At 40.0% G+C, this 21,747-nt stretch overlaps 1 protein-coding gene and 1 long non-coding RNA gene across 3 annotated transcripts in view; one reads left to right on the forward strand and one right to left on the reverse strand.

Annotated features, from left to right (window-relative positions):
- Window positions 1-21,747, forward strand: part of LOC102166310 — a 381,125-nt gene that overhangs the window by 346,906 nt on the left and 12,472 nt on the right. The window lies entirely within an intron of this gene.
- On the reverse strand, window positions 1,728-20,638 carry RGS18 (regulator of G protein signaling 18). Its single transcript, NM_001243893.1, is given in 5 exon segments — window positions 1,728-3,157; window positions 5,395-5,561; window positions 18,603-18,664; window positions 19,727-19,828; window positions 20,301-20,638. Coding segments are annotated over 5 exon segments (708 nt in total). The 5' UTR covers window positions 20,420-20,638; the 3' UTR covers window positions 1,728-2,899.

The raw sequence follows: 21,747 nt of genomic DNA on the forward strand, positions 1-21,747 counted from the left end.
TTAATCATAACTAATTGCCTCTTTTTTTCTCTTCTCCTTCTTCTTCTTTTTTTGATTGTGCCTGCAATATGAGGCAGCTCCCAGGCCATGGATTGAACCTGCACCACAGCTGTGACCCAAGCCATAGCCATGTCCACACCACATTCTTAACCTGCTGTGCCACCAGGGAACTCCATATCTGCCTCCTTTTCTTGTTTGGGCATCAACCAGGAGGTGCTTTGGAGAATGTCAGGTCAATAAATCAATAAAATCCATAAATTTGAGGACAATAAAGTTAGAAATCAGAAATCCTGAGTCCCTAATCTTGAAAAAAATGTGAGGAGTAAGGATGCTTAAATATTAAATGAATTTCTAAGGATCAAACATCTGATTAGGGAGTCCAGGCATTGAGGCTTTTAGGCTTTCGTTATATTCCTCTAATTTCTTCAGCCAGTGTTCGGGACTGTCTGCAGATTTTTATTTGGTTTCTTTTCTTCTTTCGTTTTCTGTATTTGGCTACTTACCTCCCCTGTAGACCCAAACTCCTTGAAGTCAGAAATTAACTTTCTCAACAAGTCCTGATATGTTTTTAAAGGGTCTCATTGAATACTTTATAATTTAAACAAGGTATTGGATGCCTTCGGAAGAGTATTACAAATGAAAACGTTACATACTGGCTCTTTGTGGTCCTAGGACAATGCTATTAAAATCAGCTCGTGATTTTTTCTGATGAGATCAGAAAGCCTGTATAAAGTCTTAACTGTGTATAAAGCAATCAAACTATTTGAAAAGAGACTGCTGCAAAAAAAGAAAATACAGATCAGCCAAAGGAAAAAAAAAATCACTTTCTTAGTTGATCTTTGAAATGCGTGACACCTTGTTTTCATATTCACAACAATATCAGGAACTGATTTAGCAAGAAGATCGTGACAAAATACCTCAATTCATATTTTCTACTCCAGTATCATTCTAAAAAAGAAAGACAAATACCATAGGATATCACTTTTATCTGGAATCTAATATATGGCACAAATGAACCTTTCCACAGAAACGAAAATCATGGACTTGGAGAATAGACTTGTGGTTGCCAAGGGGGAGGGGAAGGGAGTGGGATGGATGGGGAGCTTGTGGTTAATAGATGCAAACTCTTGCCTTTGGAATGGATTAGCAATGAGATCCTGCTGTGTACCACTGGGAACCATGTCTGGTCACTTACGATGGAACCTGATGATGGGAGAAAAAGAATGTATACATGTATGTGTAACTGGGTCACCTTGCTATACAGGAGAAAATTGACATAACACTGGACACCAGCTAAAATATAAAAAATAAAAATCATATTAAAAATGAAAACTAACAAGAAAAAAAAAACTATTTGTCTATTTTAATGACAGGAAGAATAATCAGTAGTCAGTGAGAGTAGTTCCCGTTGCAGCTCAGTGGATTAAGCCCAACTAGTATCCATGAGGATACTGTTTCAATCCCCGACCTTGCCCAGTGGGTTAAGGATCCAGCGTTGCTGTGAGCATGGCATAAGTTCACAGATTCGGCTTGGATCTGGCGCTGCTATTGCCATGGTATAGGCTGCAGCTCCAGCTCCAATTCGATCGCTAGCCTGGGAACTTCCATATGCCACACATGCAGCCCTAAAGAGACCAAAAATAAATAAATAAATAAATAAATAAATAAATAAATAAAAATCAGTGAGAGCATTTAGTGACCAAGTAAACATTAACTGTACAAATGAAGAAATTAAAAATATTTATTACGATAGGGGATCTACAGTTTTATGTTTTACATTTCAACTAAAGTAACATTTGCTGAAGCCAAATGTATGGCATCTTTCAATACAGACATTTACCAGCCATGCAACATACATCTAATAATAAAGAGTTCCCTAAAAGCAGAGATATATACTTGTTAGTAGAGACATGTATCTTATTTGAATAACATAGTATTAAGTGATCCAGTGAGATCAGTGGAGGAGCAACTTTCTGAATTTGAGCCGATGGGGCAGGTGCCTGAGTCTCCAGGGCACTGCTTCTTTATTTCCTCTCATTCCTAACAAGAAGGCTCGTTACTCCGGGAATAAACCTCCTCTGGTCATCGTTCAAATGACTGACTGCCCACTCGTTTAGCTGCAAGTTCTCCCCCCAGATGGGAAGATGCTCCAGTCAGTCTCCCAACCTGGAGCCAATGCATCATCTGGTTATGTCTCTGTGACCGGCAGAGGAGGCTCCCTGGAGCTGGGTAAGTCCATGGTCACTTCGGAAGGAGCCCAAATGTGGAGCCCATTCTGTCATCAACCCAGGTTCTGCCTGGGCTGGAAGTTCTGTCGAGCTGAACGTATCCCAAATGCTCCTTTGGCTAGCTGTATCCCTAGAAGTGAGAGCTTACTCTTCTCGAGCCCAGGTTAGCAATCCAAGAACCAGTGCCTGTCCCCTCCCATTGTAGGAACTGGTCACTTCCACATGCTCTATAACTGAGCCAGAAAGAAGCGTCAGCCTTATAGAAAATGTCCGAATATACATATATCTGAGCATTCTATGGCTTACATCTAGAAAAAAAAACAAAAAAACCCCAAACTCGCGGTTTGACCAAACTGTTGACAATTTTGCAAAATCTTAACTTTTAACTTTACAATTTTATACAACATTGTTATTAACTTCTTTCCTGCCTTTCCATTAAGCAGTGTGTTTTTCTGACTATGAATGAAATGAAATCAGACGGAAGCTTTTACAGACTCTATTAGCAGATACAGTGTATCTTATTAGAACACACATTTTGGTTTACATTTTTAAAATCATCTCAAATGACGTACTTTAAAAGCTGTCCCGTCCCTATTTATTAACATAAACACGCTGTATCTTAGGAGCAGATGTGCAGGCTTGCCCAGCAAAACACGCAGACCTAATTCTCTTTATAACCAAATGGCAACATCTGACTTTACATCCTGGAATTCATTGTAAGTAAAGGAACGTGATCGCCTTCTCAGATTTGTTCGTCTCCGAGGTCTTCCTTCTATCAAGTCTAAATAGATGTCGGATTTCAGAAAACGTGTGTAACTGTCTTGTTCCATGAGCTGATACACTCTGCTCTGCGCAGCATCAAAGCTGTGGAGGGTAGGCTGCGTGATGCTCTTGGCGAGGATTTCTTTGGTGTGAAAATCAAGGTTAACCTGAGTAATGACAACAGAAAATAAGAACACCGTGATTATGGTCAATCGACTTAAGGAAACACCTTGGAGAAAGAAAAGTACTGGACCGGCTCCGTGTTGGAGGGGGCGTGTTTGGTGCTTTTCCCGGCATGGAATCCAGTGATTTACTCCAGGCTCGGCATGGCATCTGGCTCTTCTCTCAAAATGCTCCTGATCTTACTCATGCTCTGCTAATTAGAATAAGGTGAGGGATGCTAAGTACCCTAGAGTTCATTAGAGTCAACTCATTTTCAAAGGGAAACTAAACCTGGTAGAAGTTAAATTATATTGTGTGAGGGCAACAGTGTGCTTGGGACATCTTTGGGATTTCAATGTAAGGCTTTGGTTTATCTGTTTTTTTTTTTGCGTTGTTGCTGTTGTCATTCTTTGTTTTTTGCCACTCCTGCGGAAGTTCCGTGACCAGGGATCAAATCTTCGCCACACCAGTGACCTGAGACACAGTGTGATGCCAGATCCTTAACCCACTGAGCCACCAGGGAATGCCTAAAATCCTTTCATGCTTTTATCAAAGCACTGATGATATATTTGGTTTTGATAGTGGTAAGTTTTCTGTTTTCAGGTAAATTCTTCCTTTGCCCTAATGGAAATACCACATACCCAGCTGCCTTTGTTTACCCATGTGCAAGGCAAGCCTTGGGGAGGACAAAATGATACCTTCAAATACAAAACAGATTGAAACATACTGAAATAAGGAAAATAACTGTCATTTCATATGGAAAGATATTTATAGAGATAATAGGACCTCGTAGACAACAGCAGTTTATAGTCAAACAGAACTCTTAACAGTGGCATACTACCAGTTCTATACTTCAATGAAAAGACTATTTATGGAACACATCATAAAAATATAGAACTCTCTTTCATTCATGTTCAAAGATAGTCAAGAAAATTTGCTAGTTTTATCGCCATTTGACCAATTATTTCACAAAATTACTTCATACTCAACGTGCAGTCGAAGAAAATAATTATTTTTTCACTTGAACCATTGCTCGATTAGGTTCATCTCATCTTTCTATTGTGAAATTTTCTTTTAGTCTGTCTTAAGGGGCAGGGGTAATGATTCCAGGGCAAACAGAACTTTGCACAGGCAGGTGAACTAACATTAAGATGGTCTGTACTACAGGTTTCTTGGTTTCCCTTCATCACATGTAAACAGTTTTCGGTTCTATAAGAGATGGCTTATGCTAAGGTGATTAAGATGATAAATGAATGAATCTAAATGTTGCAGTGAGTTGTATCTGCTCTTAGTCTAGGCTAAAAATACCCTGAGAAGTGACTTCAGTTATACCTTTCCTTTCATGGCAGTATCTTAGGATGCATATGCTATCTGTGTTTCGAAGTCTGTATTCAGGCCTCCCGCCTCAGAGATACTGCATGTTCCTTTCCAGACCACCGCAGAAAATGGATGTCACAATAAAATGAGTCACACATACACACACAAAAATGGTTTTTTTGTTTCCCAGCACATTTAAGTTATTTTTAGAAGTTCCCATTGTGTCTCAGTGGGCTAAGAACTTGATGTTGTCTCTGTGAGAATGTGGCCTCGCCCAGTTGGTGAAGGATCTGGTGTGGCTGCAAGCTGCAGCATAGGTCACAGATGTGGCTCGGATCCTGCGTGACTGTGGCTGTGGCGTGGGCCTGCAGCTGCAGCTCAGATTCGACTCTCAGCCTGGGAACTTCCATGTGTCGCTGGTGTGGCTTTAAAAAAATAGTAAAAAAAAGCTGTGTTTTCACAATCGCCTATGAAGTGTGCAATATCATGATGACTAAAACCAATAGATATCCCTTAATTAAAAAATACTAACCATCGTCTGAGCCTTCCGAGGTAGTGACATCAAGGATTACTAATCACAGAACATCACAACAGATACAATAATAATGAAAAGGGGAGAAATACTGCAAGAATTACCAAAAGGTGTCACAGAAACAGAAGGGAACCAATGCTGCTGAAAAAAAACGGCACCAATAGACTTGGTCAAGACAAGGCTGTCGCAAACCTTCAGTTTGTAAAAAGACATAACATCTGTGACGTGCAGTAAAGTGAAGGCAGTAAAACGAGGTCTGCTTGTAAACCATCCCCCCTTTTGGCTTCAGCACACCTCTGACCTTTGTGGTGGAACGTATGGCAGTACCAGTTTGATGGAGACATGCCCCTCAGAAACTTTCACACAGACGTAAAGGGTTCCATTCGTCTTTACCTCTTGTGGAGCATCGGTCTGTATAAACGTCTCATATATTGCTTTCGCTTTCCGAATTATTTGTTGAGGGTCCTTGCTTTTCTTGTAATCTTCACAGGCTATCCAAAATGCAATGTTCTCATCACTGAATTCGGTCTTAAGAAATCGGGTAAAAGTCTCCAGTCCATCTACCAAGAAAAGAGGTGATACATCTTGACTACACAGTGTTGATACTGAGGAAACACGCTCCTTGCTGTTGAAGCCTAACCGGGAATGTGAGCAGGGCAGCCGTCTTCCCTCTGAAGCTGAGTTTAGGGCCACACTTGCGGCATATGGATCCGAGGCTAGGGGTCTAATTGGAGCTACAGCTGCTGACTACACCCCAGCCATCGCAACGTGGGATCCGAGCTGCATCTACAACCCACACCACAGTTCACGGCAATGCCAGATCCTTAACCCACTAAGCGAGGCCAGGGATCGAACCTGCATCCTCATGGATACTAGTCAGGCTCATTACCACTGGCAGAGTTACAATGGGAATTTCCAAGAGATCATTTTATCATGAAGACTTCACCAATCTCTCAAGGATAGGTTGGGCGTCCCTCCCATATGACTTCCTAGTACCCCGGGTAACACTTAAAATACTCTGCAGCAGTGGCTTGCTCACTTTTGTTTCTCAGGCTACACTGAGATTCATGAGATGAGACCCTTGTCTAACTTGCCCCCCAAATCCCCAACATGAAGGAATCACTCAGTACTTACTTGCTCAAAGAAATGACCAATAATTGAATACATGAGAAAAAATATAAAATTTCATTCAAAATTCAGAAGCTCTAGGAAATGTTTTGTGTATTTGAAGAAGTATCAGTTTTATAATATTTGAAAAAGAAATTGTCAGAGCCTATAAGCATAAAGAGGCCATAAATAAACAAAAAAGCACGCAAAAAAAATCTTAGCCTGCTATAAATACGGACACCAATGAAATTAATAATACGGTAGTCCATTTAAGAAGTCAAAATCCTTATCTTAGCCTGATGCCATTAAACATTTAATAAATGTTCTAATTTCAAGCTTGTCAAGCAAAAATTTTATTGTGATTTGGCTTCTTTGAGCATGCAAAAAGAGAGAGCTGGCCACCCGTGACAGTGTTATTTTGGAATCTATATTATTAAGTTGGAAAGCAGCCTCTTGAGTTTCGCCAATGTAAGCCTTCTCCTAAGGCCCGCTAACAAGATGACATGCATTTTCACAACCTGCCAGGTTAGAGTCTGTGGGAAATGCCAGCCTATGTGGCTTCAGATGAGCTGACAAGTTTTCCTGACGTGACACCGCTCCCTTTTGCATATCACTATGGGTTATTCAAGCATACTCCTAATTCTTTGGTCAGCTATTATATTAATAAGTTTGTTTTCATCCTGAATTCCCCACTCATTCATTTCCTAAAAGATAGTTACTAACTAGATCCCCGACACTGATCTATGTCCTGGGTATTCCAGCAGTACATGGAAGTCCTTGATTTGCTGTTTAATCTACAGAGTCCCATCTTAAATGGAAATATTAAAACGAAACTATAAAGAAGAGGAGGGCCAGGGTAGAGTAACAAGAACCGCATTTGCCCTCTGACCACACAGAACTATAAAGTTGGACAAAAATATCAAGACAGTAGTTTTCACAGAGTGCAGTTGGCAGCAAGATCTGGAAACAACGTGAGAAGAGAAACATACAAAGTGGGCCCTAGGTTTGCTCTTGCTTTTTTCTTGACGGCACATATAGGACTGAAATGCATGCAAACAGAACAATACCTCATGGTTTGTGATCCCTAATATAATAAGGTCCATGTAGAATGAAGCAAGGAAAATGGGTCTCTATTAGTAGAATTATAGCAATAACTGAGAGGTTTTGCATTTATAACATATTTAGAGGTTTTGAGGGCTAAGTGCTATGTGTATGCATTACTACATTTAGTATTTACAGCAGATTTCTGGAATGTGTCCTATATTCATTTTTCTAGATGAGGAAACTGAGGTGCAGATAAGTACAGTCATCCCAGATTTCACTTTTCAAACAAACAATGAAATGAAGAGGTAACTCTTTCCCAAGAAGGTAGCACGTTGAGTTCCCTGGTGGCCTAGTTATCAAGGATTCAGCATTGTCACTGCTCTGGGATTTAATCCCTGGCCCTGGGAGGAAACTAAGAAATGAAGGCAGCTCTTTCTGTCACACCCTAACAGCCCTCCACAGTTGTCCATGCACCTGTGAATATGTCACCTCACATGGAGAAAAAGCTTCGTTGATTAAGGAAATTATCCTGGATTATCCAGGAAGATCCAATTTTAATCATAGTCCTTAAAAGCAGAAGAGGAAAGCAGAGGAGGGGGTCCAGGAGATGAGGGTGAGGAGGACGCTTGGCGACCTTGAAAATGTCATGACCTTGAAGATGGTCACGAGCCAAAGAATGTCATGGTTTCCAGAAGGTGAGATTGGCCTTAATTTAGAGCCAGCAAGAGAAGGGAGACCTTGATCCAAAACTCAAAGGACTGAAATCTGCAAAAAAAACCCAAATGAGTAGGAAAGGGATTCTGCCCTAGACCTCCCAAAAAAGGTGACAGCCTTCTAACGCCCTGATTTTTTTCTATTGAGATCCATACTACACTTCTGATCTACAGAACTGTAAGATAATATATCTGGGTTATTTTAAGTGCTTAAAGTTTTCATAATTTGTTACAGCAGCAAGAGGAAACTAATACAATCCCAAATTATGTGATTTACATACCACCCTTTATTTCTTATGTATCTAGAACTTGTCTTCTTTGTCATGAAGCATCTTGGTTTTTTTTTTTTTTTAATGTTGAAAGCAACTTTTTGACTCTATTAGAGATCCAGGAACTTAACGTAAGAAATCAGTAGCCAAAAATGACATAACCTAGAGACATTCCCTAAGTGCCAGAATATGGAATCTCTCCAACCACTTCCTTGATGGAAGAGCCACGTGGGCCTCTTCTATCCCACTGCTCCTTCCCTTGGGGTTTTCCCTGGGGTGAAGGGAGATTCTGCCATTTCTTTTCCTCGGGTCATTGATCCTGAGCACCGGAGGGTGGTGACTAAATCTTAGTGAAGAAATGAGGACGGCAAGTAGAGATCAGTCTCAACAAGAATTGAAGAAGGCGTTGTTGGACTGACGTGCAACCCAGAGCTTGTCCAGAGTGCTTAGGTGCTGGTAAGATAACGCCTGGTCAAACACAGCTGTCCTAAGGAGGGCTTCATGCTAAGTGCTTCCTGAATAAGTCAACAAATTGTAGCTGCTGAGAGGAAGGAAGAATGATCAATGTGGGTGATATTGAACCACTCTTTTTCTTATTGCTCCAGCACAGTGAGTGTTTGATTTTCAAGATTTACTTCTCATGCTGAGTATGGTGCTTTGCTCAGAATGCAACAGGGAAATATAAATGGGTAATGATTCTTTGAAGCATTTTGATAGATGGAAGATTTGCCCCAAATACCTAAAAACGGATAAATTTCAGTGAAGTTAATGATCTGTCTCGGTTTTTATTAATTTTAAGCCAAAATAGCTCCCACAGTGAACAACAGGGAGTCAGACCCGTGTGGGGGGCGCCTGGCTTGTTAACCCGCCAGCACTCATGGGGATTGCTGTTCCTTAGTGGGTTCTGATTTGATTTTCCCTCCTAACTCTCCTTTCTCTCCATGTGGCTCAGCACCTGAAGTTGTAAAAGAGCAGTTTGAGTCATTACTATTGACCTAGATTGCATTCCTTTATTTTATTTTATTTTTTTCTTTTTACAGCCGCACCTGTGACATGTGGAAGTTCCCGGGATAGGGGTCGCATAGGAGCTGCAGCCGCTGGCCTGCACCACAGCCACAGCCACAGCCATGCTGGATCTGAGCCACATCTGAGACCTACACTGGAGCTTGTGGCAACATCAGATCCTTAACCCACTGAGTGAGGCCCCAGATTGAACCTGCATCCTCAGGTTCTTAACCTGCTGAGACACAATGGGAACCCTACAATCCTTTCGTTTTTGAAAACGATATTCCAGCAGCATCCTCTCCAGACTTCAGAAAAATCGGAGCCCCAGGCTGATGACATTAGAAACTAGGCTGAATCAGCATCATTTAGCTACTGACTGACCACAGCTTGAAAACCTCGTCCCTTTCTATTAATGCGACTAGAATAATGATTTTTTTTTTGCATAAATTCTGGTTTTACTTTTTGTCTTTTTCTTTTTTTTCTTTCTTTCTTTCCTCCTCCTTCTCCTTCTGTAATGATCCTGGAAGGAAAAAGAAGACTAAGGCAAAAGAGGCCTTTCCGTCCCTAATTCGAAATTGAAGTAGAATTTGAAAAGGGGGCTATGTTTAGGTGCCTAAAAGCAAAACCACAACAAAACAACCATCTGTTGGCCAGTTAGCTTGACCCAAACTTGAGGCAGTTACGTAGTCATGCCCCAGGCTCTGTCAAGAACTTTAAAAAAAAAATACTGAGAATCCCCCTCTGGTGCATTTTTAGTGTAAATAGAAAACCACTGCTTAGCACCCATGTTTCCTTCCTCTTTCAAACTTCTAAAATATTCACCCTTGTTGCTACCACACATCATCCACTTTTTACTGGACTGAATTCTAAATAGGTACATGCATGCTCTTCACTTATCACCTAATAACTGTCTTCAGAACGGATAGATTTTTGGGGGTATTTTTTAATAGAATTCTGAAATTGCTTATGGGTTTGGGAGCTGCTCTGAAGTAGATTTCTGAGGACCATTCTTTAACTAGACAGTAGGAAGCCACTGGAAGAGAGACAGCAGAATGACTGTGAGACCATTTTCAGGTAAGTTTAATTAAAAACCAAAAGTAGTCACATGGAAACGGGCTCTCTGCTGATATTAAAAAGCCCGTCCCTGGATGGAAGAGCTCTGGGTTCATGACGTAGGTCTTGCCTCTTCCCCTCCCACAATGAGAGATGTTTAGCTTGTTCTTACTTGTTCCTCTGTTACTATTTAGATGGAAATTAAAGCAGAGCCAGCAGAGGAAATGCCTGCTTTCTCACAACAGAACAGTCTGTTCCAGGTCAGGTCTAAACTGGAAAGAGGCAAAGAAGAATATGTTTTGTTGGGTTTGTGAATTAAGTTCCTTTGACCCCAGTGAAGGGAAATGCTTTTTCCATTTCATTTTATTCTCTCCATATGTCATATATAAACATGGACTGGCCCGTTTTTTTGACCAAATTATTCCTAAAGCAAGTTGATAAATTGTTATGACAATTTCTAGGAGGATATGACCATGACTTATCTTGTAAATAAATCTTAATTATAATAAGCGTCTTTGAATTGACACCTAAAGAGGATCATCACATGCCAGGCAACTGAAATTGTTATGCATTAAAAATAATTTCTTGGGACTTCCCATCGTGGCTCAGTGGTCAGCGAATCCAACTAGGAACCATGAGGTGGCAGGTTCCATCCCTGGCCTTGCTCAATGGGTTAAGGATCCGGCGTTGCTGTGAGCTGTGGTGTAGGTCGCAGACACAGCTCAGATCCCGAGCTGCTGTGGCTCCGGCGTAGGTTAGAGGCTATGGCTCTGAGAGACCCCTAGCCTGGGAACCTCCATGTGCTGTGGGGGTGGCCCTAGAAAAGGCAAAAAGACAAAAATAAATAAATAAATTAAAAAATATTTCCTTTGTCTTTTAGCTATTAAAACACCTAGTATGGGAGTTCCCGTCATGGTGCAGTGGTTAACGAATCCGACTAGGAACCATGAGGTTGCGGGTTCGGTCCCTGCCCTTGCTCAGTGGGTTAACGATCCGGCGTTGCCGTGAGCTGTGGTGTAGGCTGCAGACGCGGCTCGGATCCCGCGTTGCTGTGGCTCTGGCGTAGGCTGGTGGCTACAGTTCCGATTCGACCCCTAGCCTGGGAACCTCCATATGCCGCGGAAGCGGCCCAAGAAATAGCAACAACAACAACAAAAAGACAAAAGACCAAACAAACAAACAAACAAACAAAACACCTAGTATGAACCTGAGGACTATATCATATGCTGAAAATGCGATACAATAGTTAGACATTTTGAGTGTTTGTTAAGGTCTTGACACATGGCCAGATGCCTTTTGGGTGGCTGTTTCATTTAATTTTCACATGAATTTTAAGGAATAAGTCCTATTCTACCATTTATACAGATGAAGAAGCTGAGATTCAGAGAGTTAAGCTGCCCTGACTCTTACACGTGGTAAAAGATAGCACAGGGGTTTGAGTCCAGGTTATTTTTTTTACAATTATAGAACCTTTACCACTAAGCTGCTGTAAAACAACCATCTTTACTCTTGAATACAGAGAGCAATGGGCAAGACTGACATGTATGCAGATACAAAGGACATAGGAGGGACAGGTGCAGGGGTGACTAATTCCGTTTGGAGCAGCACAGAAAAATCAGCTCAAGATTCCCATGCGAGTCTTCCAGAAAATAACATCAAAGGCTGCTTCCCATCCTTGGCTAACTCACAAAGCCGAAAACATGAGTGAGTGTTGACTCTGTACCAGCCATCGTGCTTTGGAATATCACACAAAAAGCCCTTTGTCACTATGCTTCGTTGTGAGCCTAATACAGCCATTCGAAAGGAAGTCACAGCTTTAATGTCAGGAGAAGCGCTATGTGCTGCAAGCGCTCGTGGCGAGTTCATCCAAGTGAATGGAGTTTGTTGGCATAATGGGAATAAAAAAGGAATGAGACACTGATTCAAGAAACAATGATGAATGAGAAGGTACATCATTTATTTAAAAGTTTAGGTAAATGATTCTTTAAAAAATGATATGCCGTGCTGTGCAGGATTATCCCAGCCCTTTAGTGACCTCCTGTTTCTCTTCCTGGGGGCAGCTGCCTTAAGTCGGGTCACCGTGGAGCCATTTCTCACGCAGAGGCAGCAACTTACTCAACAGTCCTTTAGCAGGAAACAGTGGTGAAAGCAGCTGCCAAAGCGCTTGATGGAACCTGGGATTAGAATTCACACTGGAAGAAGCTGGCTCTGTGTGTCATACAAATATGAAATGCTTGTAATTGCATGTTTCTAAATTGAAACTCTGGCATCTGTTGGAGTATTTTTCCGATGCCAAGAAACGAAATGAAACAAAAAGTCAAGAAACTCTGAAGTTGGAAAGCCGAGTACAGTGTAATATCCTAAGGACTCGCTTGCATGGCTTCTCCTTTGATGTTTGACGTCTGACCTGACACAGGATGTGGCGGTTCCTTTGGCAATCATGATTTATTTGTGGGGTCCATGTATAATTTGGACTGGATTTTTACTTATTTTTATTCTTGTAATAAATCAAGTGATAGGGTGTTTGTTGAGGGTCAGCTAGGTTCAGATATTTAGCTTGGCAGAACCCTAGAGCCCTTATCTGGCAGAAAATTAGTAACTGAAAATTGGGAAGGGCAACTTGAAAAGCCACAAGGTGAAAAGTTTAAGGAGAAGTGCTCATTTCCTTCCCCAAAAAAGAAGTACGTGTTTCCTGGCAGCCTTTACTCAAAGTCAGTAAGAAGTATCTTCCTAGGTATGATCAGTTCATATTGTTAAATCAAGGGGGTGAGATGGCTTAAATAGATGGCTTTATCTTACCTATTATGAATTATTCTCAAAATTGAGCTTGGTATAACTACAACTTAGGGTGCATAAAGTCCAAACAGATCGTCGTTAATAAAAGGGCTAAAACTATTGGCATTGTTTGTGATGACTGCAGAAAAAGGATGCAGAGGAAAATTCAGAGTTGTGCAGGCATTGGCCGACCTTCTTATTGACAGAGGCTCCCTTCTGGGGAAATAACATTCTCTCTCAATCCTTCAGTTACCAACTCTGAGATGGTTACAAAAACTTTCTTCATTTCTTTTTTTGTCTTTTTTGGGCCGCACCCTTGGCATATGGAAGTTCCCAGGTTAGGGGTTGAATCAGAGCTGAAGCTGCCAGCCTACACCCCAGCTACAGCAACGTGTCTGTGACTTGGGTCACAGCTCATGGCAATGCCAGATCCTTAACTCACTGAGCGAGGCCAGGGTAGGAACCCACATCCTCATGGATACAAATCGGGTTCTTTACCACTGCGCCACCGTGGGAACTCCAGGAAATCTCTTTCTATAATCAGTCGCTCTTCCGTCTTCTAGGTGTGTGCCTCTTACACCCTGCAAAACTTCGAATAAAGTTTACCAGCAACTGCATGCGTTCAAATTCTAACCCTCTATTTTCTCCGCATCTTTAACTTCCACCTCCCTTTCTGATCTATAAAAGGCATCATTATCGTCCTGTGCATATGGAATAACATCTAAGGATCTTTGCCTTATCCTTCTTCTTCATCTCCTATTTTTTTCATCGCCTCACTGTAAAACTTAGATCCACATTCAGTCCGTCACCACGTCCATTCATTTTCTTTCCAAATTGGCCCTTCCCTGGAGGGTAGCTTTTATATTTGTAACAGCTTTGTAGGTCGTCCCCACTCTGTGCAGAGAATTCTGCCTTTCCATCCGTCAGAGTTAGCTTTCCAACACACGCTTCCAAGTCTGTCCCTATCTTAATTTTCCAGTGTGTCTCTTCACTTCTCTTTGCGTCGGTGAAAGGGGCCTCCTTGTTTTCCTAAGTTACCCCCAAATGGCTTATTTCTCTAGCACTTTTCCTGCCTTTTTTCCGACTCAGGAATAGCCTTTGCCTCTGACTGGTGGAATTTTGCACACATCTACATAATCTCATTTAATTATTTTCTAAAGCCTACGTGACACATTGCAAGGTCTATAGGCATTTTTTTAAACTACTTGGTCAACTGGTTTCTAGAGTCTGTATTATTCCGCAGCACTGTTTTACTTCCAAAGCTGTCTTACACGGAACCATATACATATATGTATACAAACACGTGTGTGAGTATAATATACATACAGTATTTGATTGGAATGAATTGATTTGCTAAGTTCACACTGCTGACCTTTATTTTTGTAGAGTCAGTCACTAGGAGGACTGATGACTAACTTTGAAATTGATGATTACAAGTGACAAATATAGTCTGCTACTGGTTTTGTTTTGTTTTGTTTTGTTGCCACACCCAAGGCATGGAAATTCCCAGGCCTGGGAATGAAGCTGCACCACAGCCACTGCAGTGACTACAGCGGATCCTTAACCTGCTACACCACAAGAGAACTCCTTGTACCTTTTTTGTTTATTTTTTGGTTTTTTGTTTTTTTTGCTTTTTGCTTTTTAGGGCCGCACCCAAGGCATATGGACGTTCCCAGGCTAGGGGTTGAATCGGCGATGCAGCGGCCAGCCTACACCACAGCCACAGCAACTCAGGACCAGCCACGTCTGTGACCTACATCACAGCTTGTGGCAGTGCCGGGTCCTTGACCCACTGAGTGAGGCCAGGGATAGAACCTGCATCGTCATGGAGACTAGTTGGATTCGTTTCCACTGCACCATTAATGGGAACTCCCCTGGTTTTTGATTTATTCTTTTTGTTTTGATTAAACAACATTTAGATATTATTGATATATATATATATACACACACAGTTTTAAAGTATAGATTTTGATTCATTTTGCAATTTCAGACAAATTTGTCAACAAACAGGGAAGGCAAGAAACAAGTGTCCTAATAGCTGCATAGAAACAGATGAGCAACGGGAATTATAATTATTGGTGGACTGCACGGCTAAATTTACCACATAACATGTTTGAGTTCATTTTTAAAAATATTCAATTTTAGAATAGGTTTAGATAGACAGAAATGCTATAAAGATAGTACAGAGCTTCCACCAGTCCCACCTCCAGGGCCCTCCTATAATCACATCTTACAGTGGGGAGGTACATATGTTATAATTAATAAATGAATACTGATACATTATCACTAACTACAGTCCCTACTTTGATTATATTTCCTTGGCTTTTATCTTCTGTGCTTTTTTTTTTTTTTCACTTTAAAAGAGTGAAGCTACATTTTAGGAATGAAAAGTTAATGTGATAGTGGAGTTAACGAAACACTGCCTGGATTCTTTGGTTTCAGTGGAACACAGAAAAAACCTTGTTCTTTTTGTTTGTCTCATCTGTCTGTTATCTGTCACTCTAAGCCACCCTTTCTTTTGCAAATTATGTTTTTCAATGAAGAATTGCTTTCTCTTTAGTTCACTAAAGAAATCGCAGTGCTTAATGCCCATGCCTATGTTGGCTTTCTGCTTGGACGATTTCTTTCTCTCTGTCCCGCCAGTGAATTTTTATTAATCCCCTCAAATCTAGCGTAAGAACCGTCTACTCTAAGGCTCCATTCCTAAAGATGCTGGTAATTATTCTACGGTGGTTTTAGTATCAGCCATTTGTGGCAAATACTCAAATTTCTGTGGGATTTTGTTGGGCTTATCATTTAATTGCCCGTTTGACTAAATTTCATACAGTTTTAACTTCCTTTATATAGAGAGGGCACACAGAGAAACTTACACATGTAACGAAAAGAAAATTCTATAAAATCTGATAGACCAAGGTCTTGAACTGTGTGTGCGTGCACGAGGTGAGAATAAGACCGTTCCCTTTTTTTTTTTTCTTTTTGTTCTAGAGTCAAGTCAATAGAAATCAGCTACATTTAACCATTGCAGCCCTGAGATACTTTTAGGTGATTATTTTAAGCTTCGTAATTTAATATTACAGTAAGATGTAAACTTTAGAATAATCGGCCTTGGGGATTGATTAAAAGAATGCGATCAACACAATTTTTGTGACTCCGGCATAATTTAAGTAGCATTCGATCATGAGCGATGACAATAATATCCAAGTGGGTCAGTGCTGGTTTTCGTTGTTCACATCATCCCCTCTTGGTTCAAATTGCGGCTGCGTCACAGATCTTTAATCTGGCCACCAGTAGAGAGCAAAGAGAGCAGCAGATTCTGCTTTTTCCCATTTATTTGGTTTTGACTACTTTTAAAGCAACATGGTTTTAGATGGCCAAGGGAGGATTTTTTGTAGGACTAATTAATCTTGCTAAATCTTTGTCCTCTCTGAATGAGACATGAGCATCTGATGAAATTATTGTACACCAATTGATTAGGTTAAAGAAAAACATCCAGCATACATATTTACTTCTATGGTATTTTAACCCTGTAAGCAATGTTTGTACAGCTGGGAGTAGGCTGGAAAACAGAAAAGGAGTATTAAATTGATTGTTGATAATTGTTTTTCCTATAGCAGAAACTATGCACATTTGTGTTCAATCTAACAGTTATTAGTTTCTTATTCATTATCTCATTTAAGCCTGACAGAAATTCATTTCTCTTGGAACTCAAGACATGGCTCTCTCCATTTACAGCTGAGGAAGTTCTATGTGAAAGTGATTAGGAAGCCTAACTATAAGATTATATAACCATTGTGTTGCAGAAAAGAACCAGAACTCAAATGTCCAAAGGGACGCAGGACTAACTTTTTCCTAGCAAGGAATTTGGTTATGTTATTCCAGCATTTGATGGTTGCCATGTGATATGCCGGGTTTGGGAATCCACAGATTTGATGACATATTTCCTTTCCTTATAATAAACAGTCAAATTGGAAAAAAAAATGAATTTCACTGTCTTTCCCCCTTGCTCTGAACAGTGAAGAGACTAAAGTCCTGAGTTGTGCCCAAAGGCTGGCAATAAGAGGAGATTAAAACAGAAGGAATTTGATGGGGGGCATGAATTATGGAGGAAAATTTTACACAGGTGGTTGTAATTAAATTCCTGACCCAAGACAGTGGCGGTGGCGAGAATGAGAATGGGGGCAGGTGTGACATACATTTGGCAAGAATTTTAACAAAAGTCAAGAGATAACTGGCTCTTGGAAATGAAGGAAAGTGAATAGTTGAGGAAGCTGTTTATATTCTTCTCCAAAAACAGGGAGAACGCGGGTATGAAGACAACATGAGGATGGAATAATATTACATTCTTTTCAGTATAAACTTCCTTTCTTACTATACCCTCCATGTTCGTTGATTGCATCCTTGACTACGTTTAAGCCTTGATTACTCTATTTTTCTTTCTCTGAGTCAGTATTACAATTCAGAGGCAGACTCTATTTTTCAATGGGAGAGGGAGCATCTTCAGAGACAGTCTGCCGAAATAGGATTCTTCTGTCAGTAACGTCAGGGGAACCTGACTTGGTCACCAAAACCTTCTAGAGGGATGGACAGTTGGGAAGAAGAGACAGGACGTTTAGACATAAGAAAAGTTGGTTGCATCCGAAGATGCACAGTACTTGAGACTGAATTACAAGTACTGCACTCCCAGCTGGCCCAGCAGCAACTGGTGCCCCTGCTTCCAGGACGAGGAACCACTAGCAATGCTGTAAATGGTAGTCGCCAAGGGCCAGCGCAAAGGAACAGCAAAACAGGGAGACGCGGATAAGAGCTGTGGACTAGAGGAAGCATGTGGCTGTTTGGTAGGGATCAAGTCTTGCTTCTTAAGCAGACCCTGCCTGGTTTAGTGTGGACAGTGAACCTGGGGTTGCTTAGCCCCCTGGCCCACTCAGTTCGCCCTGTCGGTTTTGTTCTCTGGAAGAAATCATGGACTGAATTAAAGAATGAAAACAAAACAAAACAAACCAAAACAACCCAAACTTACTCAGCTGCTGCCTTTCGAAAAGCTGACTCTAAAGAGTAGCAGTCCAGGCAGCCTGCCCTCTAACCCATGCTTAACTAACGTGTTAGACGAACAGGAACTCAGTATTTATCCTCACCTCCCGTCTCACTGACAGACACCACCTTATGCGCCCACCTGACTCTCAACGCCTCTGTAAAATTCAGATGGTTGAGATGAAGAGTGAAGCATTTATAAAATTAAAACTATATATGCCCATGAGGATTTCCTAAAGGGCCATCAAAAAGACGGCTTTAGATGTTTGGTCCCTTGACAATAAAAATAACATGGATGATATGGGATTTCACACAGCCAAGGGTCTCATTTACAAATTATAAACCCTGAAAATTTGAAACTGTGAACCCAGCACAAAGAAATAGTCCATCCACAGTAAGTAATCCGTAGTAAAATATGAACACGAAAAAGTACGTTTCGTCGGTTGGCGATTGTGTGGTTATTTCTCTAGATCAGAAAGAAGCTCAGGTTGCTGGAAACTATTAGCCAGACTAAGATGTCATGATAGCCCTTGTTGTGTGTATTTACATACATATTTCATATAATTTTCGAGTAAGGAATAATATGTTTGGGCAAAGTCACACTAACCTTTCTGGGAAAGCAGTTTGTCAAATGATTCACCCCATATCATTGCTTCTTCAGGGGAGATTCTGTTCAAGAAACAAAATATTTTATAATGGAGTGTGCAAAAAGTTTGATTATGAGTCTGCTCTAACGTATGCTATGATACTGCTCTGTTCAGTCAGATTTCACAGGATTTCTCCTCTGATTATTATATGATGGAAATTATATTTACATTGGAAATTACAAAAACATTGGTCAACTTTCTTTTGGAGTTTACCTCTCAAACAATGTGTTAAGATTACATTAAATGTTTTCTCATGAGTATATGCATTACTTTATTTTTTAAGAAAAAAAGTAATCCTGTGTTAGGCTAAAGAAATTAGGTCAGTTATCTTTCTTAATTCAGCAGGTAGAAGAATCTAAACTATCTTTCAGCCAAACTTCTTTTAACTGCAATTTCCTTGAAACTCTTACCACAATATGCAGCAATTTTTTTTTTTTAACAGCTGCAGGAAGTTTGACTAATGAAGTTTTAAAAGGGTAAGAAAGATAAAACATTTTAAATAAAACAGCTATTATAGAAATGTTGACAATTTAGAGCGTTGAATATGTTGGTCGTGGATCTTTTTATTGGTCATATTTCACATTTGGAAGAATTTGTATTTTACTAGTATATAAGCTTATTCCATTTTCTGTTTGAACTAAAGCAGAGGCTAAAAATTACAAAACATCCGTTTTTTTGTGTATGTATGTGAGTGCTTTACTTGATATTATACATAGGGCATTTTTTTCCAAACTACTGAAGAAAAGACATGAATAGCACTTCTCAATGACAATATTTGAAAACTCTTAAATTAATGAGTATTTCATCAGTTTATAAGGAGGAAAATATATCATTTAAAATTGACAGGTATATAACTTTAAAAGTACATCTTTAAATTTTTATGAGATTATTTAATTCAAGCTATTAAAGTGGTTTAATTTTATGGAATATTTCTAGTTTTTTTTTTTTTTGAAACGAGATCTTTAACCTTCCTTATATTACTGTGTAATTTCCAATAAAACAGAAATCCGTAATTTCCTCTTTTTTAAACCCTTAATGATAGAATCAGCAAAAATCTCCCCCCGAATAATTAAAATGTATTCACCTTGTTTTTTTGGCCAGGTGTTCAGAACTACTGGAGGGAGTATCATCGTGAAACTCAGGTTTCTGCAGGAGAAGACTTAGCCTGTTTCTTTTTTCCTTATCTCTGTAAGGAAAAGGCATTCTCTTCAGGACAGTTTGTATGACAATTAGATCTGGCTTCTGACAGTCAAACAGGTTTGGGATTGGCTGTCACCTGCTCATCCTTTCTCAGCTGTACCCTCCACCCCTCCCCGCCATCCTAACACACTCACAGTGGTTTTCTTAAGAATTTCATTTAAATACTATGTTTGTGGGGGACTTAAGATAGCATATGTGAAATATTATTTTTTCCTTAGTGACTATACAGTATTTTAGATTATATTTCAATAAATTTTACCCCTAGTTCTTCTGTGTGGCTAAAATCCTTGCACTTAAAAAAAAAAGCACTTTAGATTTACACTCCTAACAAACAGACTTTTTTTCAGTTATGACAGTACACTCATCTGTTTTCAGCCAGATATCTGAAAAACAAGTGCAACAATATCCATCATGTTTTTAAAGGTATAAGGCTGATTTTAAAAAGTATGATTTTTTACCTGATTCTGGCTTCTTTGCTTGTTTCTTCTTTTCCTGAACCATGAATTAACTTGAAAAAAGTTTTTTCTTTTGGTTCGCACATATTTAATTGAGAAAAGAAAAGCAGGGGTGTATCCATCTTCTCTCTCTAAAGTGAAGAGTTGTCTAATTTATTACATCTTCCACTTGTTAATGCTACTCCATGATTATACATGGTGGAGGTAAAAAGGTTTCTTAACTCTGTCAGTAATACTTAAAAAAAAAAAAAACAAAAAAAACCAGAGCTGTGTTTCTGTCTCCGCAAAAACAGAGAACTGAGGAACTAAAGTATAGTTCAGTCCTGAGTTGCTTAGGGAAATGATACTACAAATTTGCAAAACGACTCTTGGTCTCTGAGATAAAGACAGCATGACCACAGTGCAACTTCTCTTTCTAGTTTGTGCAACTAGAATGATGCTTTAATAGACCCAAATGACACTGTCATTTCCCACAGGAACTTTTTGAAAAAGGTCTTTAACGTGCGTAGCGTGTGTTAAAATGCGCTGCGGCACAGTGCTACAGTAATCATTAGGAGGTAATTTGCCTTGTTCTTAAAAAAGTGTTTTTACTTATTAAACTACCTTGAATTAGGTAAATTACATTTAATGGACATAACGCTATGTAATGTTGATCACATTTGCCTATTGTGTCCAAATGAGAGAGATCATAGAGTCTCATCATCCATAGGGAGAGTGAGAAGCATTTAATTCAGTAATTTTCAAGTGGGGAGCTCCCATTGTGGCTCAGCAGGTTATGAACCTGACTAGCACCCATGAGGATGCGGGTTCAATCCCTGGCCTCACTCACTGGGTTAAGAATCCGGCATTGCCTTGAGCTGTGGTGTAGGTCACAGAGGTAGCTTGGACGCTATGCCTATTCTGTGGTGTAGGCCCAGCAGCTGCAGCTCGGATTTGACCCCCGGCCTGGGAACTTCCAGATGCCACCGGTGTGGCCCTAAAAAGCAATAATAATAATAATAATAATAGTAATAGTGAAGTACAGGTTATAAGTGATTTTAGACATTTATAAAATGTTTACCAGTCCAAAATGGGGAAAAAGGAAAATATGTTTTTTCTTACACTTTTTTTTACTATGAGGACTGACATTTTGAATTTGCCCTTTTGCCTTTTTTATTGTTAAAATGTTTTTAATGAAATATTTTAATTAGAGGTGGCAGTTTCTATGTTTATTTTATGTTCTTATTAAAAAAGAATTGGCAACTCCAAGCTGTTGAGCCTCCACTTTTACAATTTCATGAAGCCCAAATAGCTAAGACATGCTGACCTCGGTGCCAGAACCAAGCCAGAGATGAGAGATATTGAGTGATTTGTTCTTAGAAAGTCTCAGAGGTCACTAGGATAGAATATCTGGAATTCTCAGAGCCTTTGATCACCAGTAGCATAGTGCATTATTGACTCTTTTCAAGTC

Source organism: Sus scrofa, chromosome 10, assembly GCF_000003025.6.
Source record: "Sus scrofa isolate TJ Tabasco breed Duroc chromosome 10, Sscrofa11.1, whole genome shotgun sequence".
NCBI lineage: Eukaryota > Metazoa > Chordata > Mammalia > Artiodactyla > Suidae > Sus > Sus scrofa.